General features: G+C 42.1%; 1 protein-coding gene across 1 annotated transcript in view; it reads left to right on the top strand.

Moving 5' to 3' along the window:
• The first annotated feature begins 3764 nt into the window (after positions 1–3764).
• UBE2L3 (ubiquitin conjugating enzyme E2 L3) overlaps positions 3765–18840 on the top strand; it is an 18122-nt gene continuing 3046 nt past the window's right edge. The window contains exons 1-3 of the mRNA XM_065033092.1: positions 3765–3897; positions 12296–12391; positions 16224–16410. Of these exons, the coding sequence (XP_064889164.1) occupies positions 3871–3897; positions 12296–12391; positions 16224–16410 (310 nt within the window). The 5' untranslated portion in view covers positions 3765–3870. The remainder of the gene's footprint in view (positions 3898–12295; positions 12392–16223; positions 16411–18840) is intronic.

The following is an 18840-nucleotide window of genomic DNA, read 5'->3' as shown; positions in this document are numbered from 1 at the left end:
AAACTCACTTCATGATCTGCATTCTGCAGGAGATCACTTGTCTCAGGAGACACAGCTCTCATCGTGTCGTCCTTTGAGACTTCTGTCACACTAGAGGGGACCTGTCCTCCCCTGCCGTCAGTCAGCTCTTCCTCACAGAAACCATCCTCATCCAGGTCTCAAAGGATGGAAAGCACCAATCAATCTAGCCGCCTGTCAGGTTGTTTTTTTTCTTTGCTCTTGTGGATCTCTTCAATGTATTTTGAATGAGTCAGAGTCAGTTTGAAATCTGAACTATATCTCTCTGTTCTGCAAACCAGCATGTCCAAGGAACTCTGAAGGTCAGGGGTGTCCTGTTGGAGCAGAACAGAGGTCCATCCAGCCCACCGCTCTCCCTGTCCACGGCAGCCGGGATGCTCTATTTAGGGACCAGCGTGCGAGCCCACGGTCTGTTCATTGCACACTCCCAAGTGTCCATAATTATGACCAGTCATCAGTTGGAGATGTTAGACAATGGTTCCATGCCTATTCTCTTTTTTATCTGTTTATAGACCTGTTACCCAGTTTGACTAGTTTCTTTTTGAACCTGCTGACTATTGCCTTTACTACAGCCTGTGGTAGGGAGTTCCAGACGCTAATTACCTGCTGTGAAAAAAGGTGCTGTCTTTTGGCTGTTAGTAATGCCCAATTAGTCTCACTGTGTGCACCTTCATTCTAGTATTCTAAGATCTGATAAATACCAACTTTGTGTTCACCTTAGACACTGCCTTTATGATCAAGGCTTACAAAATCATGTCTTTTCTCAGCCTTCTCCTCTGCAGGTGGAAGCATCACAGCCATTTTAGTCTCTCTTAATATGGCACTATGCCAGCTGCTTAATCACTGTCTGCCCTTCTCTTTACCTCCCCTAATTCTGTTGTATTCTTCTTGAGGTCTGTAGACCTGTCCCTCTTGTAAGCAAGATGTGAGGGTACTGAGGTTTCATACAGCAACAAAATTCCTGCTCTTTCCTTCTCCCCTTCAGTTTTCATCATCTTTTGTCTTTTCTTTCAGATGCCCATTTCATAACAGTAAATAAGCAAGAATAAATTTCTTTCTGATGTTCCTTAAAACAGTGGAAGTTTGATTACTTTTATCTTTGGAAGTGGGCAGGTATAAATGTTGTGTCCAGTCCCTTTAAGATATTGCAAGATAAGCACTAAGACCTGTATTCTGGACACTCTTGAACCTGGAAACCACACCAAAACCAGGTTAAAAAATGCAGAACCGTTCTGCAGAAATCAGTAGAACTAATGGCCTGGGTCTTGTTGCTAACAGGAAAGTAAGAGGTATAATTGAAATTCTGTCTGAAAGGAAATTCCTGCTGCTTCTTCAAGATTATACAACAGTGTCATGACTGCTGGTAACTGGCATCCAGACGAGATCCCGCAGTGAGTGTTGTTGCACAGTCCATGGTCATAAACCAGGTATGTTGCAGCATTTACATCCTAGGATCTGCTCTGGATCTGAAAGGATCCAGGATACTGACGGCAGGTAGTAAAGTGTGCCTAGTTCAGTGTAAACTTCTCAAACACCCTGCTGTAATAAAGAATTTCAACATTAAGTGGCAATTTGTGAGGACAGCTGCACTCAACAAGGATTTCTTAAGAACTGGCTGGGCTATTGTTAGTTATAGTGTGGGTGGTATTTTTTCTTGACAAAGGACATGTGGATTATCTTATAATTATCCCAGATGCTTCTGACACTCTCTTACAAGCTATAAATTAATGGATTAAAATTACAGATAGTAAATTCAGAATTCCCTGTGGTGCTTCTAGCATTGTCTTTTGTGTGTGGTGGTTATGTGTCTAAGGGCAGGTATAGGTGAGGGCCTGAATAACTCGAAGACATACGGTGATCTTGGAAAATTGTGCAGTCAAAGAGGAGATAAGATATGAATAAGGTTTTGGCAAATAAAGAAATGGAGTTAATATCTGAAGCTGCTTGGTTCTCATATGTGTAGACATCTGGAAAACAAATTGTAAGAACCGCTCTTCCAAGTTACCATGGTATCAGATTTAGGTATTTCTGAATTTCAGAAGCATATAACCTGAACTAGCCCTTTTATCAGATGTCAGCACTTTTAAACGTTCACCACCAGTGTCCCGTTTCAGCAGCACCTCAGGAATGCTTGGAGAGTCTCTGCAGCTTTTCTTTTCGCATACGTGCCAGGCAGGTACATACCAACTTCTCCAGCCCCTCAGCACACATTTGCTTTACGTCTCTCTGCTACTTCACCAGGATGGTTTGCCTCTTTCATTTCAGCTTGCCCTGACTCCCTTTTCCTTGAGTAAAATGGATGCAATAATATTTGAATATCTAATAGGATAAAGTTATCATAATATTAAACATATTTGAAGATCATAATATAATTATTTACAAACAATTTAATAATACCTGTATGAAGTAGGTGAAGAGTAAGTTGGTTCCTGTAGGTACTATATGGCTTACTTCATTGAGTTTTGGAGCAATAAGCACTATATTAATGCAAAATATTATCAAATAGCTGCTCAGGGAACAATTTTTAAATTGTGTACTAGCATCTTGTGCTTCATCATTAACAACTTTTGTTGCATTTTTATGAGTTTTTGAAAGCCTCTTACACCAACCACATTTCCTTTTTCAGGTTTTCTGAGTCTGTAAAGCTTAGTTGAAAGCTTGGAACCTTTTCAGGTGACTTCCATAGAACAAGTGAGGTGAAGATCAGGTGAGGGCATTAACTGACATGATGGAGGGGGGAAGGAGAAATGAGGCCACACGTTGGCAGAAAGGATCTTGGAGTAATTCCTGAGTACACTGGGTCAACAGAGAATGTTTTGGGGAGCAAGTCAGGTGCCTGGGCACAGATGTCCGGTGGCATTTTAGGTGTCATGTAGTACAGTAACTTATATCCCATGTTGTAGCTGTGAGCCCCGTGTCTTGGACACCCAAGGGCACCTGAAATGGCCCCGGAAGCCTGTGGTTAAACGTCTGAACTGCTGCTGCCCTGGTTGCTGGAGGCCAGCTGGGGAGGATCAGGGCTGGAGAGCAGTTACAATTAGAACTCTGTTAGAGCTAAAAAGCACATGGCAAATTACAGTCTTGATTAGTACTGACAGTGACATTATCTGCTCCTCCACAGCTTTCCTTTCTCTGGGGGTGGCAGGGCACAGCCACCGGTCACCTCAGGTAAGGCCAGGGGTGCACTGACGTGGTTTGGGGATGGACTCTGAGGAGCAGGTACATCTTCTGGGAGCTCTCTCCCTTTTCAGAATATTTTAAGAAACTAAGAAATAAAAGGTTGTGGAGGGCTCTGAAGATAATGTGGGCTTACTCAGTAAAAACTGTAACTACACACTGTTGCCTCTTTCCCCACCTGGGAGATCATACTGAATTTGGGGTGATGTGCAGTAGATAAACCGAGCCACAGCAGAATTTTTAAGCATTGATCGATGATTAAAAACACCCTCGGACAAAAGCCATCCCCGGGTGCCGGCGAGGGCAGGCAGCCTGCCCTGGGAGGGGGCTGCTCCGGAGCCCTCAGCCCCCAGGGTACCGTGTGCCCGCACGGCAGCTCCGGGCCTTCCAGCCTGCGCTCCCCGCGGGACGGGCTCCGAGCTCCGCGGGAGCAGCGCGGCCCGGGGCTGAGGAGCGGCTGCGCCCGGGGGCTGCAGGGGCTGCCGGGCCGGCTCCGAAGGGCAGCGCTGCCAGCTGCCCAGCGCCCCCAGCAGCGCTGCCGGCCGGCGGGGCGGGCACGGGGAGGGGAGCGGAGCGAGCGCGGCCCCGCCAGCCCGGCCCGCCCTAGGAAGCGCAGCGCCTTAGCGCCCTGCCCGCCGCCGCCATGCATTGTGGGGCGGCAGCAGCAGAGCCAAGATGGCGGCCAGCAGGAGGCTGATGAAGGTAACAGGCAGCGCCGCGCCGGGAAGGGCCGGCAGGCGGGTGGCGGCGGACACCCCTCTTCGCCCCCGTGCCCCTCGGGGTGCGGGGGGGTCGCCTCCCCCGCCGCGGTGTGGCCTGAGCGGCCTCTTTTCCTCTCCTCGGTGGCACCCGGGGCTGGAGCGACCGGAACAGGAGCAGCCGGTCCCTAGGCCGCGGCCCTGAGGGGCCTCGCTGGCTCCCCCGTCGCCGCCCCGGGCCCGGCCGGCGCCCCGCGGTCCTCGGCCGCCACCCGGGGCTGCGCGGGGGCGCTCGGCGGGCGCCTCGGGCCGCCCCGTCCCTGTCCGTTCCCCTCCCCCGGGGGGCTCCTGCGGTGACTAAGCAAAGAGGAAGGGCCAGGGGGGAAGGAAACGCCGGCACCGGGCCGCCTGGGCCCCCGTCCGGGGCGCGGGCGATGTCCGGGGCGGCGGGAGGGGTCGTCCCGCCGGCCGAGCTGCGGCAGCCGCGGTGCGGTCCCCGGCCCTGCCCGCGGGGAGGGCTCGGCCGGGCGGCGGGGAAGCGGCCTCGCCTCCCTCCCTGCCTGCGGTGGGGGTTCGCCGCTCCTTCGTTCTTGAGGAACCTTCCCCGGGCGCCCGGGGATGAAATAATTCCGTTTTCGTTGTTTCGGAGAGTTAGCTCTTCCTTGTGTGAGTAAGAGGTTTATCACACTGAAATATGGACCTGGGTTCAGAAGTTTCCTCGTTCGCTGCAGACGTGCTAGTGCTCTTGTCATCACTATTTGCTCTGAAGTGCTTGTAATTGTAAACTCGGCCTCAGCTGGGTTTTAACCAAGAGTCTGTATAGTTTCCGTAAAATATTGCCTGGGATTATGTTTCTTATCATTTTGCTTAAGGAGTAATGTACTACTTAGAAAGAAAATTATAACCATTGCCTCCAAAACATACAAGTTTATTTGATGTGTTGTATGTAATTGCCAATTAGCATTACAAACTGTGTACAGTGGGGTTTGCTTAGGATGTGCGTACACAGTGGCATAAAACTTAATCATTTGTAAAATGCTATGGCAATACCCTACAGTATTTGCAGGCAAAGTGCCTGTAACATGAATCAATGAACTTCACAGGCGAGTCCTGTGAAACACAGGGGAAAGACCCTGTAACCGTCAGGTGATGTTTTAGCCTTATTAAAAAACCTGTCCCTGTGGGATGCAATGTAATCATGTGCTAGAACTTAATAGCTAAATGGGTGATTCTGTTAAACTTACGCTTTTAATAATGGATTTGCAACTGGTTTCAAGAACAAGGACCCTTAATAGGGCTGGGGTTTGACTAGGACATGTAGATGGCAGGTTTTGAAATTGCATTTCCTTAATTGTGCAAATACATAATTAACTATTATAAATTGGTCATTTCTGAAGAAATCAGCCCCTCAGCACTGCTTTCATAAAGCTGGTTTTGTTGTTTTACATGTGCTTTGGAGCGATTAAAAATTAAATGGTTAATACGTTGTGTGCAGAGTCATTCACATCTATTAAATCAGTAGGCATAAGCCTTTAATTGTCCTCAAGGATCCTGATGACAAGGCATTCATTTTTATTTCATTTTTGGTAGCCGTTATATTTTGCCACAGCTTTAGCATGATAATCAAAATGTCTTGCTTTATACTTAAATAAGGTTCCCCTTCGTTTCAGATAGTAAACAACCATTTAATTTTATCTCTTTGTAAGGCAGCTTTTCTGCCTGATATTAAAAAAAATCCATTTATTGTTCAAAAGCGCATCGCTAATAGTCTGATGGGGAAAAAATATTTCCAATTATTTTTTTGTTTTCAATTTAAAATATAGCATAAAAATCTGAAAGGCAAGAAGAATTGTTCTTAATATCTGCAGTGCCTTTTGCTTCTCAGTGCACACCCCCCTCCCGGTTCCACTATACTTCCAAAACTTTAATCTTTCACTAACATGCCATAAAAATGTTTTTTGGTGATGTGACCTCCTCCTTTTCTAGAACGATGGTGTGGCAGTTACTTTTGAGAGGGAGTGGTGTAGGGAGGAAGGAGGCATTGATAACTTCCCTCTTGCATTTTTACTTTCGTTTTTATTGCCTGACGTCTGTGGGTTGTGCATGTTGTGTCAGTTCAGGAGCTGTGAATGCTGTACCACACGACTTGTAAAGGGTATTAAATAAGCAGCTGCCTTGGTGCCTTTTGGAGGGTCAAGTCAGCCCAAAGGGCTTTGAGTCCTGCCGTTCACCTAGGTAGGAGCGAAGCAGAGCCCTCGGACAGATGGTGTAATCTGGGCTGCTGCAGCAGGATGGTTTGAAGGGCCAAACTCTCGTGTGTATCAACCTCATATCGTTGTTTAAGTTCCAGAGTCACAGATCCGTTTTAACAAGTCTTTCACCGTTGGAGCTGTGTAATGTCAAAGAGTCTGTGCTGTGTCTTTCTTGGGGTCACAGAATGACGAGTTGTCATAACTAAAGGAGACAGAGTTTTTCAGTGTGTCACTCAATCGTGTTTTAAATCATTTAGGATAAGCATTAACTGTATCTGAGCTAAATGTGATTTGCCTTTGGTAAGTGAGAATAAACTTTGAACCTTTTATAGGTCACATGAAATAAAGCAATTCATATTTCCTTGAAGTCTTGCCAACATTTTGAAGTACTGCGTTTTTTCTGGACTCATGTCATGCATCATAGTCGTTCATGCTAATCACAGTGGCTCAGAGACTGGATGTAGTAAGTCCATAATAATGTGCTGTCTGTAGAAAACTGGGAGCATGAGTATAGTTTCCACCTTCTGGGTAGAAATGTGTGTCTTTTTCAGATTGTGGAAGCCATTTCTATCTTCAGTTTGAAAACCTGCTTGTGAAGGAAGTATTACAAATTGTGCCATTGTACTTGTACAGTTCAATTTTAAACATTAAGTCAAGTTACAGGAAGAACAAGATCATCTTGTTATCTCAGGCTCTGAGGAAATTAAATTTCATAGGCCAAAGAATTTATTTATGGCCTATCTTTTGCAGAGCTTTGTATCATCAAATAGTCTAACTGAAGTTTTCTCTACTGATTTACAGAAACCCTTCCCAGGAGCACACCTCAGTTAGTAGAATGTGACATAAACATAGCTAATGAATCATAATCCAGTGACATTTGAGGTGGAGTTTTGATCTGTGAGCCGCCAGTTCACCTCCTCAAAGAGTCCCAGTTGTCAGATCTTGACTCCTCATGAAATGTGAGAGGTGGGAATAAAGCAACTCTGTCAAGGATACGTCATTATGGACAATCTGTCAGGGTAAAAACAGGCCGATATGGAGTATTTATGTTTAGGAAAGGATCTCTGGCTTCTCTTTTAAGGGAGCTACTTTGTTTCATGACCCTTTCTCATAAAAAGCAAATTGTTGGCAAACACGTATGATGTGGAACATGGATCTCCAAGAGACATGCCAGAGATTTCAACGAGATGTTTTTCACAGTTGCCACCCACCAGTGTCAAACAAGCCGTTCTCCACTGAGGTGGCCGCTCTTTGTGGCGCAGCGGTGGAAGGGAAGCTGTTTGGGTCGTGGTGCTTCCCGAGCGGTGCAGCGATGTGTGGTGCTGAGCACACCTTCAGCAGGGCTGTCGGGGCGTGCCTGGGGGGCTGCCCCATCCCAGTGGGGACCTGCTCCCTTCTCTGGTGATCTGCCATACAGTTGAGCTATTTATCAGATCTGTGCTGGTTTTTCCTGGTTCTTAGATGCTCAAAAGTATCTTTAGTATTAAAAATCGAAAATACGTTTGAAGCGTAAATAGCACTTCATATGAAGTGAGGTATGTAGGCAGTTATTTTAATCTTACTGGTTTTACTCTGCTTCCATAATTGCGCGTAGTCAAACATTTCTGCAGCTGTTGAACTCCGTGATAAGATACAAACGCAAGGGCACTCCCAGGTACCTGCAATCTCCAGTGTGCTGTGGTCTTGTAAACACCATCGCCCTTCCAAATAAAGTGGTTTTAGAGAACTTTGGTATACGAAAAACAATTCTAAATTGGTCCAAACACCAGTTATCGGTAACAAGGGAAATGTGGTTTTGAGCAGTGTGTGATTGTCTGTATACAGAAGTGAGAATACTGATTCATTTTCCTTTTTTGAAACAGGGGATTGACAGATGTTTTTAATCAAATGAAAATAGTTTGTCAATAAGTAGTATCACTCAGTAAATAAAAGGCATGTGAGTATACAGGGTTGTAATATTGCAGTCAAAACTTAATAATAGAATAATAATAGAATCTGGTTTTTTTGTTGGATTTGTGTTTTGTGTGCTTTTTGTTTGTTTGGGGTTTTTTTTTGTAATTAAATATACTTTTTAAGGTGGTGTAACACTTCTCTGTACTGTATAAGATTCAGAAAGTAAAACTGGGCCATTCCTTATCAGTGGCTTGGAGCCTGTTTGACTTTGTCACACTTCTCTTGGATAACCTCTTTATAAACAGGAACATAAATTGTAAACAGTGGAGAAACATGGTTTAGAGTTATTTCAGTAGACTTTTGTTTTTCTTTATGCTTGTAATAGCGTTTTGGGCTTGATGCAGAACTTATTGAAGTCAGTATGAGCTCTGACACTTATTCCTGTATATTATTGGATTGAACTCTTACAAGTGTTGGTCTCCACTGCATGTTCCTGTCTGGCTTGGCTTTTTAGAGAGGTCCAAGAACTTGAAACACGCGTGGGCAAAGCGGTTGTGGGGTTTTTAAAATACTACATTTTAAGCGGATGCCACTTTTCTTTCTAAGGTCAAACATTTAATTTTTGCTTTGAACAGCACAAGTGATTACACAATGTTGAAAATCAGAATTTTTACTCCTTATTGATGATATATGAGAGGTTGTATGTAGTTTTATGACTGCCTTCAGCATTATACTTGGAGATCAGATACCACCTCTGCAACAATGTTTTCTCCAGTTTGTGTGCCGTGTAGAACACTGTCTCTGATCATACCCAAACTGCAAACGTCGCGTCTCAACAGAGCCCCATGAAATAAGACATTTCTATTTACAAATAGGGAAACCAATGCAGCAAGGTCACCCGCAAGGCTGGTAGCAGAGTGGGGAATGAAGACTGACTGAAATTCTTACTGCAGTCTTCTAACCTTTAGTTACACTCCTCCTGTGCTCCTTTAATTATGTTACTTGACAAAATTAAGGGGTGGAGGACAAGAAAATGAATTAATCTATTTACTGTCTGCCTAGACTCTTAAGTATTATTTTGAAACATATATCTGGACTATATCCTTCTGCATCATAAAGTAGTTCTTGTCCCTTTGGGGTTGCTCAAGCCCATGTTAAATGCAGTATTAACTTTAAGTCTATGCTATTTGGAAGTATTTAGTAGCTCATTCACTTTTTTTTAACTATACACTTCTACTGCAGTTGTGTCTGCTTCTGTAGCTCTGAGGCACTTCATCTTTATTATGGGGTTTGGCAGTTGCCAGAAAGAAAAAATAAACCTCCCACCCTTAAAACTGTGACTGTCCAATCTCTTACCACTCCTGAGGCACAGACACAAAACCCTAAAGGTGTGACTTGTGAGTATAGTATTGCGCTGTATTTGTGGGGATACTAGTATGAAAAAAGCTATTTGTAAATAAGTCTAATGTGGAATTGACTAATTTGGAGTGGCATGTGAAATCTTAAATGCTTCTGGTATAAGAAAAGTAATGTCTTTTATAAGTTGGAACTGGTAGTTCAGGCAAGTCCTCTGCTAAGGGAGGCTTGATTCTCTGTGACCTTTGCAGTCCTGCCTGTGTATGAGGAAAAGAATTGCCTGGTTTATACCCATTTACCCTCTTTTTTGGTTGTCAGTTGCTACCACAGGACCCAAGGCAGCAGCAGGAGAAGCACAGGATATAGTCCTGATGTACTATAGGAATTTACCATTTTTTGGGTTTTGAAAGCTAATTCCTGCAAAGGCTTCATGTGTCAGTTTAAAGACAAGGATGTCCTGGGAAGTTTTCAGCTGGTTCTTTACTGTCTTCTAGACTGTTTATTCCCTGTCTCATGTGATGGACTTCAGGGAAAATGGGGAGCAATTTCCATATTTGTTTTAAACTTCCCTTTGTTTTCATACAAAGTTTTACAGTTTTGTAATGATCTCTGTACTGGGTTCTTGCATTTCTTAATTCAGCATCCAACTCTTTTTAACCTGAATTTAATTATAAAATGTAGGTGTTTAATTTTCCAGCAATGTGAAGCCATGCTTTTCTAATTTGTTTTATTAGCTTAATAACATACCTGAATTATAAAGTCATAGTCCTCCGTTGTTCTGTGTCTGGGTGTTTGTTCCCTGGGCCAGCAGCAGCGTGATGCTGCCATCTGAACCGGGGCTAAAAGCTTCTGCAGGGAAGCTGCGCTCCCTCTGGGACGTCGGGGGGATTTCTGCCATATGCACAGTGGTTTTAATATAGGAGCTAGAAAATTGTCCTTTCCTTGTTTTAGAGTGAAGGCGCTTGTGATGCGTGTTTATTCATGCTTAAATACCTACTGGTTAATTAGCTTAATTTGTTCCCGGTGTTTGATGCGTCACGTCGTGGTTTGCCAGGACCTCACAGGTGGACGTGTGGGGGGCGAGCGGCTGTGGGGCTGGGGTGGCTCGGACTCTGTCCTGGGCGCTCGGCTGGACGGCACTGCGGGGATTTGCAGTTTTAGTCGTCGGGAAGCATCTCTTATGCTGCTATAATTTATTTTCTTTTCAGTATTTTGGGTTATTCTGTATCCCTATAAATGTGCTTCTTGGGATTATTTTTGTGCGGTTTTGAATATGTTTTCCTGCTTTAAAAGAATAGGATAATCCTCTTACCTTTTTTTTTTTTTTTTTTTTTTTTTTAGGAAAAAAAAAAGCCCAAACTGTCTGTGATATTGTATAAATCTAGTATCAGTGGAATTTGAGGATTAATCCACAGGTCTAGACTAAATAGTCAGGTTTAGCGTCATGAAAATCGTGTTGGGCATAAATTCAGTATCCAAGGCTCCAAGGTTAAACTTCTGTATTCTGAACATTCTCTTGCCTTCCAAGGTGCAGTGGGTGGGAATGTAAATGTTCATCTCCTGATGCGTGGCTGTCGTGTGATTCTAGTTTCACGTGCATTTGGAAATCTGGTTTTCCCTTTGGGATTGCATTTTATCATGATGCTGGGTTTATGCAAGAGATTACTGCACGTATGAAATCTCTGCCAGTCAGATGCAGAAAGGTTTGATCTAAGATGAATATATAGCTGTTTTAGAAAAAAACCAAAAATGGACAGTATAGCACTTGTTCCAGGAAAACTAATATTTTTCATTTCTCAGTGTAGAGTGCCTTTGCTTGTAGTTGGTGTTTTTATCATAATAATATGCAGTCTAGTTTTGCAAATGCAAAGAGCGTGGTGCTGGCAGACTGCAATGCTGCTGCTGGATAAGCAACATTTTTCCTGACCCATGTAGACACGCAGGCACGTGCTTCAGTTCTGAAAGCACCGAGAAGTTTTATATTTCACTGTGGATGACTTTTGAATTTGAATTCTTTTAAGTTCTCTTTAAAGATAAAACAGCAAATTCAACAGCAAAGGGCTGTAGTTGTTACAGAGGGGAAAAAAAGTGGAACCTTGAGGTGTTTCGGTTTAGGTCTTATGAAATACTCCAGGAAACAGTTGCTATACTAGGGGCTTATACATAATTTTAAATATAAAAATGCCTAATACTTGTTCTGAATCACTAACCATTGAAAATTGTTTGACTGGTGCAGAAAGATTCCTTGTTCAAGAGTGATCCAGCTATAGAGGTATCTCAATATGTACTGTTAACTTTGGGGTAAAAAACACAGACAAAGCTGCATCTTTTCAAGTTATTGGTCTAAATAAGGCTACTTTGGCTTAGATTGATATTTTTCTGAGTTCGCATCAATTGAAGTTGGTCGTGCAGGTATTCATTATTTTTCAGTTGAAATAATTGGTCTGTTCAGTGACTATATCTGTGTTTAAAACTCCGATGAAGTCATTCTTCCAAATCACTATTTTCCTTCAGACAAGTTCTAAGATGTACTTTGTTTTGTGCTTCACAGAGTTATCAATAGTCTGTTACCAAAGGCACTGATTTGCATTTAAGATATAGAAACATTTTTAAATGTACGTTTATAATACTTGTACTTCATTGTGTCTGTAATGACCTTAATAACAAGGCATTTTTGTATTATCCTGACATCTGAAAAAATAAGGCTTTTTAATACCTTGTTTCAGAAAATGTTACTTCTCACAGGTGCAAAGTTTTCTTTCTTATTTGTGTGGGTTGCCACCACTAAAACCTCAAACATTAACATTAAAGAAACCCACGTTGACCTCTAAACATTTTGAAAAATGAATGTGAGCGTCTTTCTTAACACTGATATTAACTTACACTTTGTTTGCTTTTCAGGAGCTCGAAGAAATCCGCAAGTGTGGAATGAAAAACTTCCGTAATATCCAGGTTGATGAAGCTAATTTATTGACCTGGCAAGGGCTTATTGTTCCTGTGAGTATAAACTACTCCTTATTCTAGTAAGCTTTAAAATAAAATGAGGATCATTTATATCTCACAAATGCACAGTGTGGTAGTGCTGCTGGTGACTGTTAGATACATTTTGCACCCTGACAAAAATATTTCCTCATTATAAAACCTGGCTTTCAGAGTTGTGGGTTTGTGCAGAAGCTAGTTGGTTATAATATAATGTAAGCTTATATAGATCATATTGCAGCATCTTAAACATACTTTGGGCAGTGAAGTGTGGTCCCAGATTTAATTCTTGCCTCTCTTCAGACATCTTGTGTAGTCTTGGGCAAATAATTCAACCTTCCTGTCTCATTTTATTTGAGTGTCTCTTGTGTTTTGTTTTATCAAAGTCTGATAATGTTAGTAGCTGGTTCTTATAACTGATCTGAAGAGAAATCAGTGTGTAATTGAGAGCTGTTCTAGACTGCTCTGATCGATACCTGCCGGGGTGTGTGGCCTGGGGGCTCCGGTGGTGCTGGGTTACCTGGGAGAGGTGTTGGAAGAGGGAAGCCAATGAAGTTTGTAGCTACATTCAGCTTAAAGTACAAAATCTACATCATCATAGGAAAAAAAAAAATGAGGTATAAAATATTTTGTTTGCTCCTTAATTTAATGGACTACATTTGTTTCTAGGATAAAATTGAGTATTGGAAAAAGTTTGATGCAAGGAAAAGGTTTGGATTTTCACAAGTGAGCTCTTTAAAACAAAGTCTCTCTATTTAGGCGTTAACTAATGAAAAGAAAACAAAACCCCACACTTTTATTTCTTAAAAGCACTACAGTCTTTTAAGAAAGTTTTTAAGTAGATAACCACTGCATTACTCAAATAGAAAGGGAATTGTTAGGAAGGGAAAGCAGGAAACACAGCATAGTGAATTCCTTGTTTATCATCACTTGGGTTTTCACCTCCCTCATTCTCCACTGCCATGGCCCCTGCTCCCTGCAGTACATGAGCTGCTTTGAAGTCTGCAGCAATAGGGCCAGCAGTCCTGCTTTGCCTTGGGTCCCCAGGCCCGTGTAAATCTGTCTTATAATAAAAAGCCTTGGAAACATCTCTTCAGCAGCGCCTCTGCTTGGCACTTGGAGGCCATTCCCCAACTCACATCACGCAGGCACTTAAAATACATTTAGTTTACGCTGTTTACTTATGTTCCTGCAAGTAATTCCTTTGAGTGGTTGAGGCTGCTCTTCCAAATAAAGCAAGCAGGATTTGACATTAAAATTTGACAGATCTGAGAAAGAATATGCTTTAATAAGCCACTCTGATATTTGTGGCTCGTGTGTAGCAGTTTACTGCTTTCATAATACTTTGAAGCAGTGTAAGGTGGGTAAATATGACTAATAAAGCAAAACATCAAAATACTTGTTTATTCCTGCTAATAACAGCAATATGTGGTGTGCAGCATCTATTTTTAACAGTTTCTGCTCACCAGAGTATGAGCCGAGTGTCTGTTTTGCAGAGGTACACAACCTCACAGATGTTCAAACACTGAGACACTGAACCGCAGTGCTTCATACTTGCCTTTGGGGTCGTAACATGTCCCGTTTCAAGGGAAATGGCCTCAAATTCACTGCTGGTATAGTTAAGAGGGAATTTTGTCATGAGATTATGCTTCCTATAGTAATTAATAAGTGTACATGTTCAAAGAGCAGTATAGTTTATTGTTTTGAGGATACACTGTGGAAGATGCTTTAGTAGTAGCATAATTGTTTTAGCTATTGCAGTGCTGAAGATGATGAGTTAAAGAAGTGGTGTACAAGCTGGTCGCAAGTTTTTTTGCCGAGTTTTTGAAGTTCTACGTGCTGCTTCCATTTTAGAAAATGTCCTTGCTTAAAGACATATTACTCATACTTTAATAGGACTGACCGGTTACTGGTCATTATAACCAACCATTAGTTAGGTCAGCTTCTTAATGAAGGTGTGAAAGATACAAAGGTTAGTATTTTAAAGAGTGTTCATACAGAGTTATTGTGGAAGATACTGCTTAAAAAATTTTTGTTGTATGTAGCGTATTTTGTTCTTGGGAACATGTATTAGTTTTTAAGGGTGTTGGCTCACTTGAAGCAAATTGAAGACAACTTGTCAACTTATTTTCCTCTTCTAAATTGTAGAATAAGGTAGTTTATGTACGTAGTGTTGAAAGGGTATACTATTTGTTTGATTTCAACTCTCAAATGAGACCAGCTATGCCGGGCTCCTCGTTCTTCTAAGAGGTGGAGTTGGTGTATCACGAATTTCATTTCACTCAATCAGAAGTGCTCGCTGTGGACAAACTTGTGCAGAGCAGAAATACTCCAGGTGAATGAGAGGCATGATTGTCACTTGTGTTCCCGTACTTAGAATTCTGCTTTTCTCCCTGTCAGTGCCAAAATAACAAATAATTGGAAATGAATTGCTTGAATATTCTGTGTTTTGTCTGCTTAAAACATGAGCAGCCCTTTACATACGTTTCTGGTTCAATTTATTGGTGATTTATAGTGTTCTGGCTGAGAGTCAAGCAGAAATTGGACATTTTTAAGCCAGTTCCAGTTGACTGAACATCCTCACAAATTCCAGCGTGTGGGGGAGGCAAGAACCAGCGAGCCCTGGGGAAGGGGCACTCACTGCTTACATTGTCACCGCCACCAAAAGTTATTTGTTAAACTTCCAAAGTTTTCAGGACTGCTTGGATAAAAAGTGATTTTTAAAACCACTCTAGTTACCTCTTCCCTTGACTACAGGAATTGTGCTGTGTTTCTTAGAACCGCACAACCAGACGTCTGCATATGGATGAAACTAAAATTAAATGTGTTCTGTTGAATAATACTTTAATAGAATGCTCCCCACACCCAAATACCGGTAAACCTTTTTTGACTTCTGGAGTGGGTTTGATTGCAGGGAATGGTCTGGTTGCTGATGAAGAATGTGTGTGATTGTGCTTTACACCAACTGGAAACTCTCATCTTTTGGTTCTTGTTCCCGGAGTGTTTGGAAGGGCTTCATGCCATAGTTACTGTTTTCAGTGCAGAATGGTATTTTCATAAGCTTTAAATGTAGCAATGGTTTATTTTTCTTCTGCCTTTCTTCTACGGTTAATATTCGAAGCAGTATCAATAGCCTTAACAGATTTTCCAAATGAGATTCTGGGCTCATGTTTTGGTTTAGCATGAAGAGCTACCTTGCTTACTTCACGGTTCTCTCATCATGCTCCTTCAGAAATGATCTGATAAGAGTGGGTGCTAGAACTGCTTACCAATTCAGAATGTTCTCATCAGCACGCACAGTGAATGTCTATCTTTAGTACCAATGAATGCTCAGCAGATTTTTGTGTAGTCAGCACAAAAATGTTCTTGGAACATATAGGGAGATCTGACAAATCAAATTGCTTTGCTGTTCACACCACCGTGTTGTGAGACACATAAAATAAGTAGGTTTAGAGAAACCCATTTTCCTTGTCAGGTTTCCTGCTTGTATCTCAGAAAGGGTTTACAATGTTTTTTGAAATACAAAGTTGGGAATAAAACTACTTAATAGATAGGACCTTGAGGCTGCAGTAAATGGGATTGGGTGCTTTCTTACCAGCAGAGATGTCAGCCAGCTTCAGAACAACTGTAATCTGCTTTTTCCAGGGTGAATACAAATGTCGTAGAGGTTGTGTTGCCTCTCTCTTACCCAAGAGGTTTGGCCGTTCCTGACACACAGATGTGGCAGTATGTGGTGGAAGAAAGGGTCTTTAAAGAGGTCATTTGATAGGTCAAAGCCTGGAGCATGCTTTTTCTTAATTGTATCCATAAGAATATGCCAGATTATTGACTTTCTGCCTTCTTGTTGTAGGACAATCCTCCATATGATAAAGGAGCCTTCAGAATCGAAATCAACTTCCCAGCAGAATATCCATTCAAACCTCCTAAGATTACATTTAAAACAAAGATCTATCACCCTAACATCGATGAAAAGGGGCAGGTTTGTCTGCCAGTAATTAGTGCTGAAAACTGGAAGCCAGCAACCAAAACTGACCAAGGTAGGACTCCGTGTGGAGAAAGAACTGGATATCGAGAAACTCCGTATTGTGTTTCAATTTAAAGCTAATAGTGCTTCAGCTTCTCAGCTGGTCACTGCCCTTACGGTGCGTTCATTGTCGAAGGTTTGTGTCACAAATCACGTGTTGTGAGCACAGTGTGCAGCTCTTCTGGAATCTCATTTTGTTATTGGAAGGTAAAGTAACAACACTGACACGTGGCATTTCCAGCCCGCGAAACCACAAAGCTCTTCCCGACTGAAGAGTTTCTTAAGGTGGTGTCCTCGGCATGCTTTAACATTCTGGTGGTAATTTGTGGGGCGTGTTATTTTGTTTCTTTGTAAACAGTGACTTTATAACCTAGACATGTTCAGTGCCTTCCTGGATATTGGTAAGAAAGGGTCTAAAACCTCAAGGCTCTGTGTATTTTATCATCTCTGCCATGCGGTTCAGTGATTTGAACATATGGTTTGAAATATCTAGGGAGTCATAAACGAAACATGAAATCGTAACACCAATTAACTCTTAGATCTTATAACATCGCTGCTGTGACACTCACTGTGTAGAGTGGCTTTGGATAATAATTTGGATATTTTAAGGAAAAAAGTTCCATCAGGTTCTGTAGCAGATGGTAATCTAAGTAGGTTTTTTATTTTGCTGTTGCTTCCATTAGTTGTCGGGGTGAGAACTTCCTTTTTCTGGCAGGTAATTTGATATTAAGCATTAAGCATTTATTATTGTATGTATAGAAGGAGCAAACATGCTTGCAAAAACTGCATATTTTTAAATAATATTAATTCAAATGAGCAGCAGTTTAGTCCAGTGCAAGAGCTTCAGTGACACTGAAGTGTCTCGCTCTGTAGGAAGTGTTTCCTTTTTCCAGACTCCTCTTTAAAGGGGCTGTTGTCAGTTGAACTCCACTCCTGATAGTAAGCAATGCTGTACTTAAGATTTCTTTTTTCTGTGTACTTCTGTACACTAATAACACTACTTAGAGTTTGCGTGATCTTGCCCCAAAGACAAAATAGGAGAATGGCCTGTAGTTGTTTGAGAAAAGATCAAGCAGTTGAATGTGGGGAGAGCAGAGGTGGCAGCAAAAGGAAGTTGTGGAACTCAAACAGGTTAGTGAAGATCTTATGAATTATTACTGATCTAGCCCAGATTATACAGGACAAAGATCCTTGGGAGAGATAAAATGGAAACGGTGTGTGGAAGGTTTCTGTTGACACCGTAGCAATTGTCTTAATCTTATGAGCCTTCTCTAGTTAAGCAGAGGAACAACATGTCTCTGCCTGGCTTGAAGTGCAGGTTGGCATTAGTTGGAACTATTGAAGTGATTGTTTGCCTGCAGGAGAGAGTGTGTCCCTGAGGCACAGCAATTCCCTTTTTATCTGAGTGAATCAAAACTGCGCTAAAATCAGAATTTGGAACAAACCCTGGATGCCAAAAAATTGCAAATATTTCCATTTCTTCTGTTTTGTGGTCTAGTGTCTTTTTTTTTCCTCAGCATTTTAGTGTCAGCTTCTGTTGTTACTGCACCATTGTGTCAACCTGCAACAGGATAATCACAACCCTACATAAGTGTCTATTCCTTTTTCTCCAGATCTCTTCTCCACTGAAAAATAAACTTCAGTCTGTTTGCTACTTGTGCCTTTCTCAAGGAGATAACGCAGCTTTCGTACAGCATCAAAGTGATAGGTCTGATCAGTCAGGTGTCAAGAAAGTGGGGAGGTTAGGTTCATCCTAAATCATTAACTCACCTTTCATGTACTAGACATGCATCTTACTGCTGTACTTTTTATTAATTTATGCTTAATATTACAACAGTGTTGTGACAGGGTAGTTTTAAAATGCTGTGGATATCGAGGCAACTCCTTTTGTGACAATCCTAATTTTTTCTGGCTTGTGTGCTAAATAACCTTAATAACACAGTAACACTTTTTCTGTGATGTTTTAGCATGTTTTACTGAGGAAAAAGTGATTGTCACTTGCAGTATTGATGCCGGTTTCACAAGTAGTCATTCCTATGATGGCTGTTGTCATAGGAAGGTGACTGTGGAGTACCCTAGCATCAATTCTGCATTCCTTAGATAGCTTGTTGCAGTTTAAGCTCTGATTTGTAGCAGGAAATGTTCCTGTTTAGCATTATAGCGACAGGCGTATTTCTCTGGATTTTGAGTGTTTGTTTCGAGGAATGTTCCCCATTCCTGTGAGTGTGAGCATGGACACGCTGATGCTCTGACAGAAGCCACTCTGCTCTTGTACCATCTACTGGAGCGATAAGTGTTGTAAGAACTTACATTAGGGAGAATCCAGTTCAACTGCTAAGTAGCAGTTTCAGAACCAACGCCAGACTGGCTTTCTGCTGGGCTGTGAGCTCCCTGCTGCCAGCTGCTGCAGGCGTCAGGTGTTCTCTGTGTGCTCCGCTGTGCA

This window comes from Columba livia, chromosome 17 (genome assembly GCF_036013475.1).
Source record: "Columba livia isolate bColLiv1 breed racing homer chromosome 17, bColLiv1.pat.W.v2, whole genome shotgun sequence".
Lineage (NCBI taxonomy): Eukaryota > Metazoa > Chordata > Aves > Columbiformes > Columbidae > Columba > Columba livia.
This window is presented reverse-complemented; position numbering and strand designations above follow the sequence as displayed.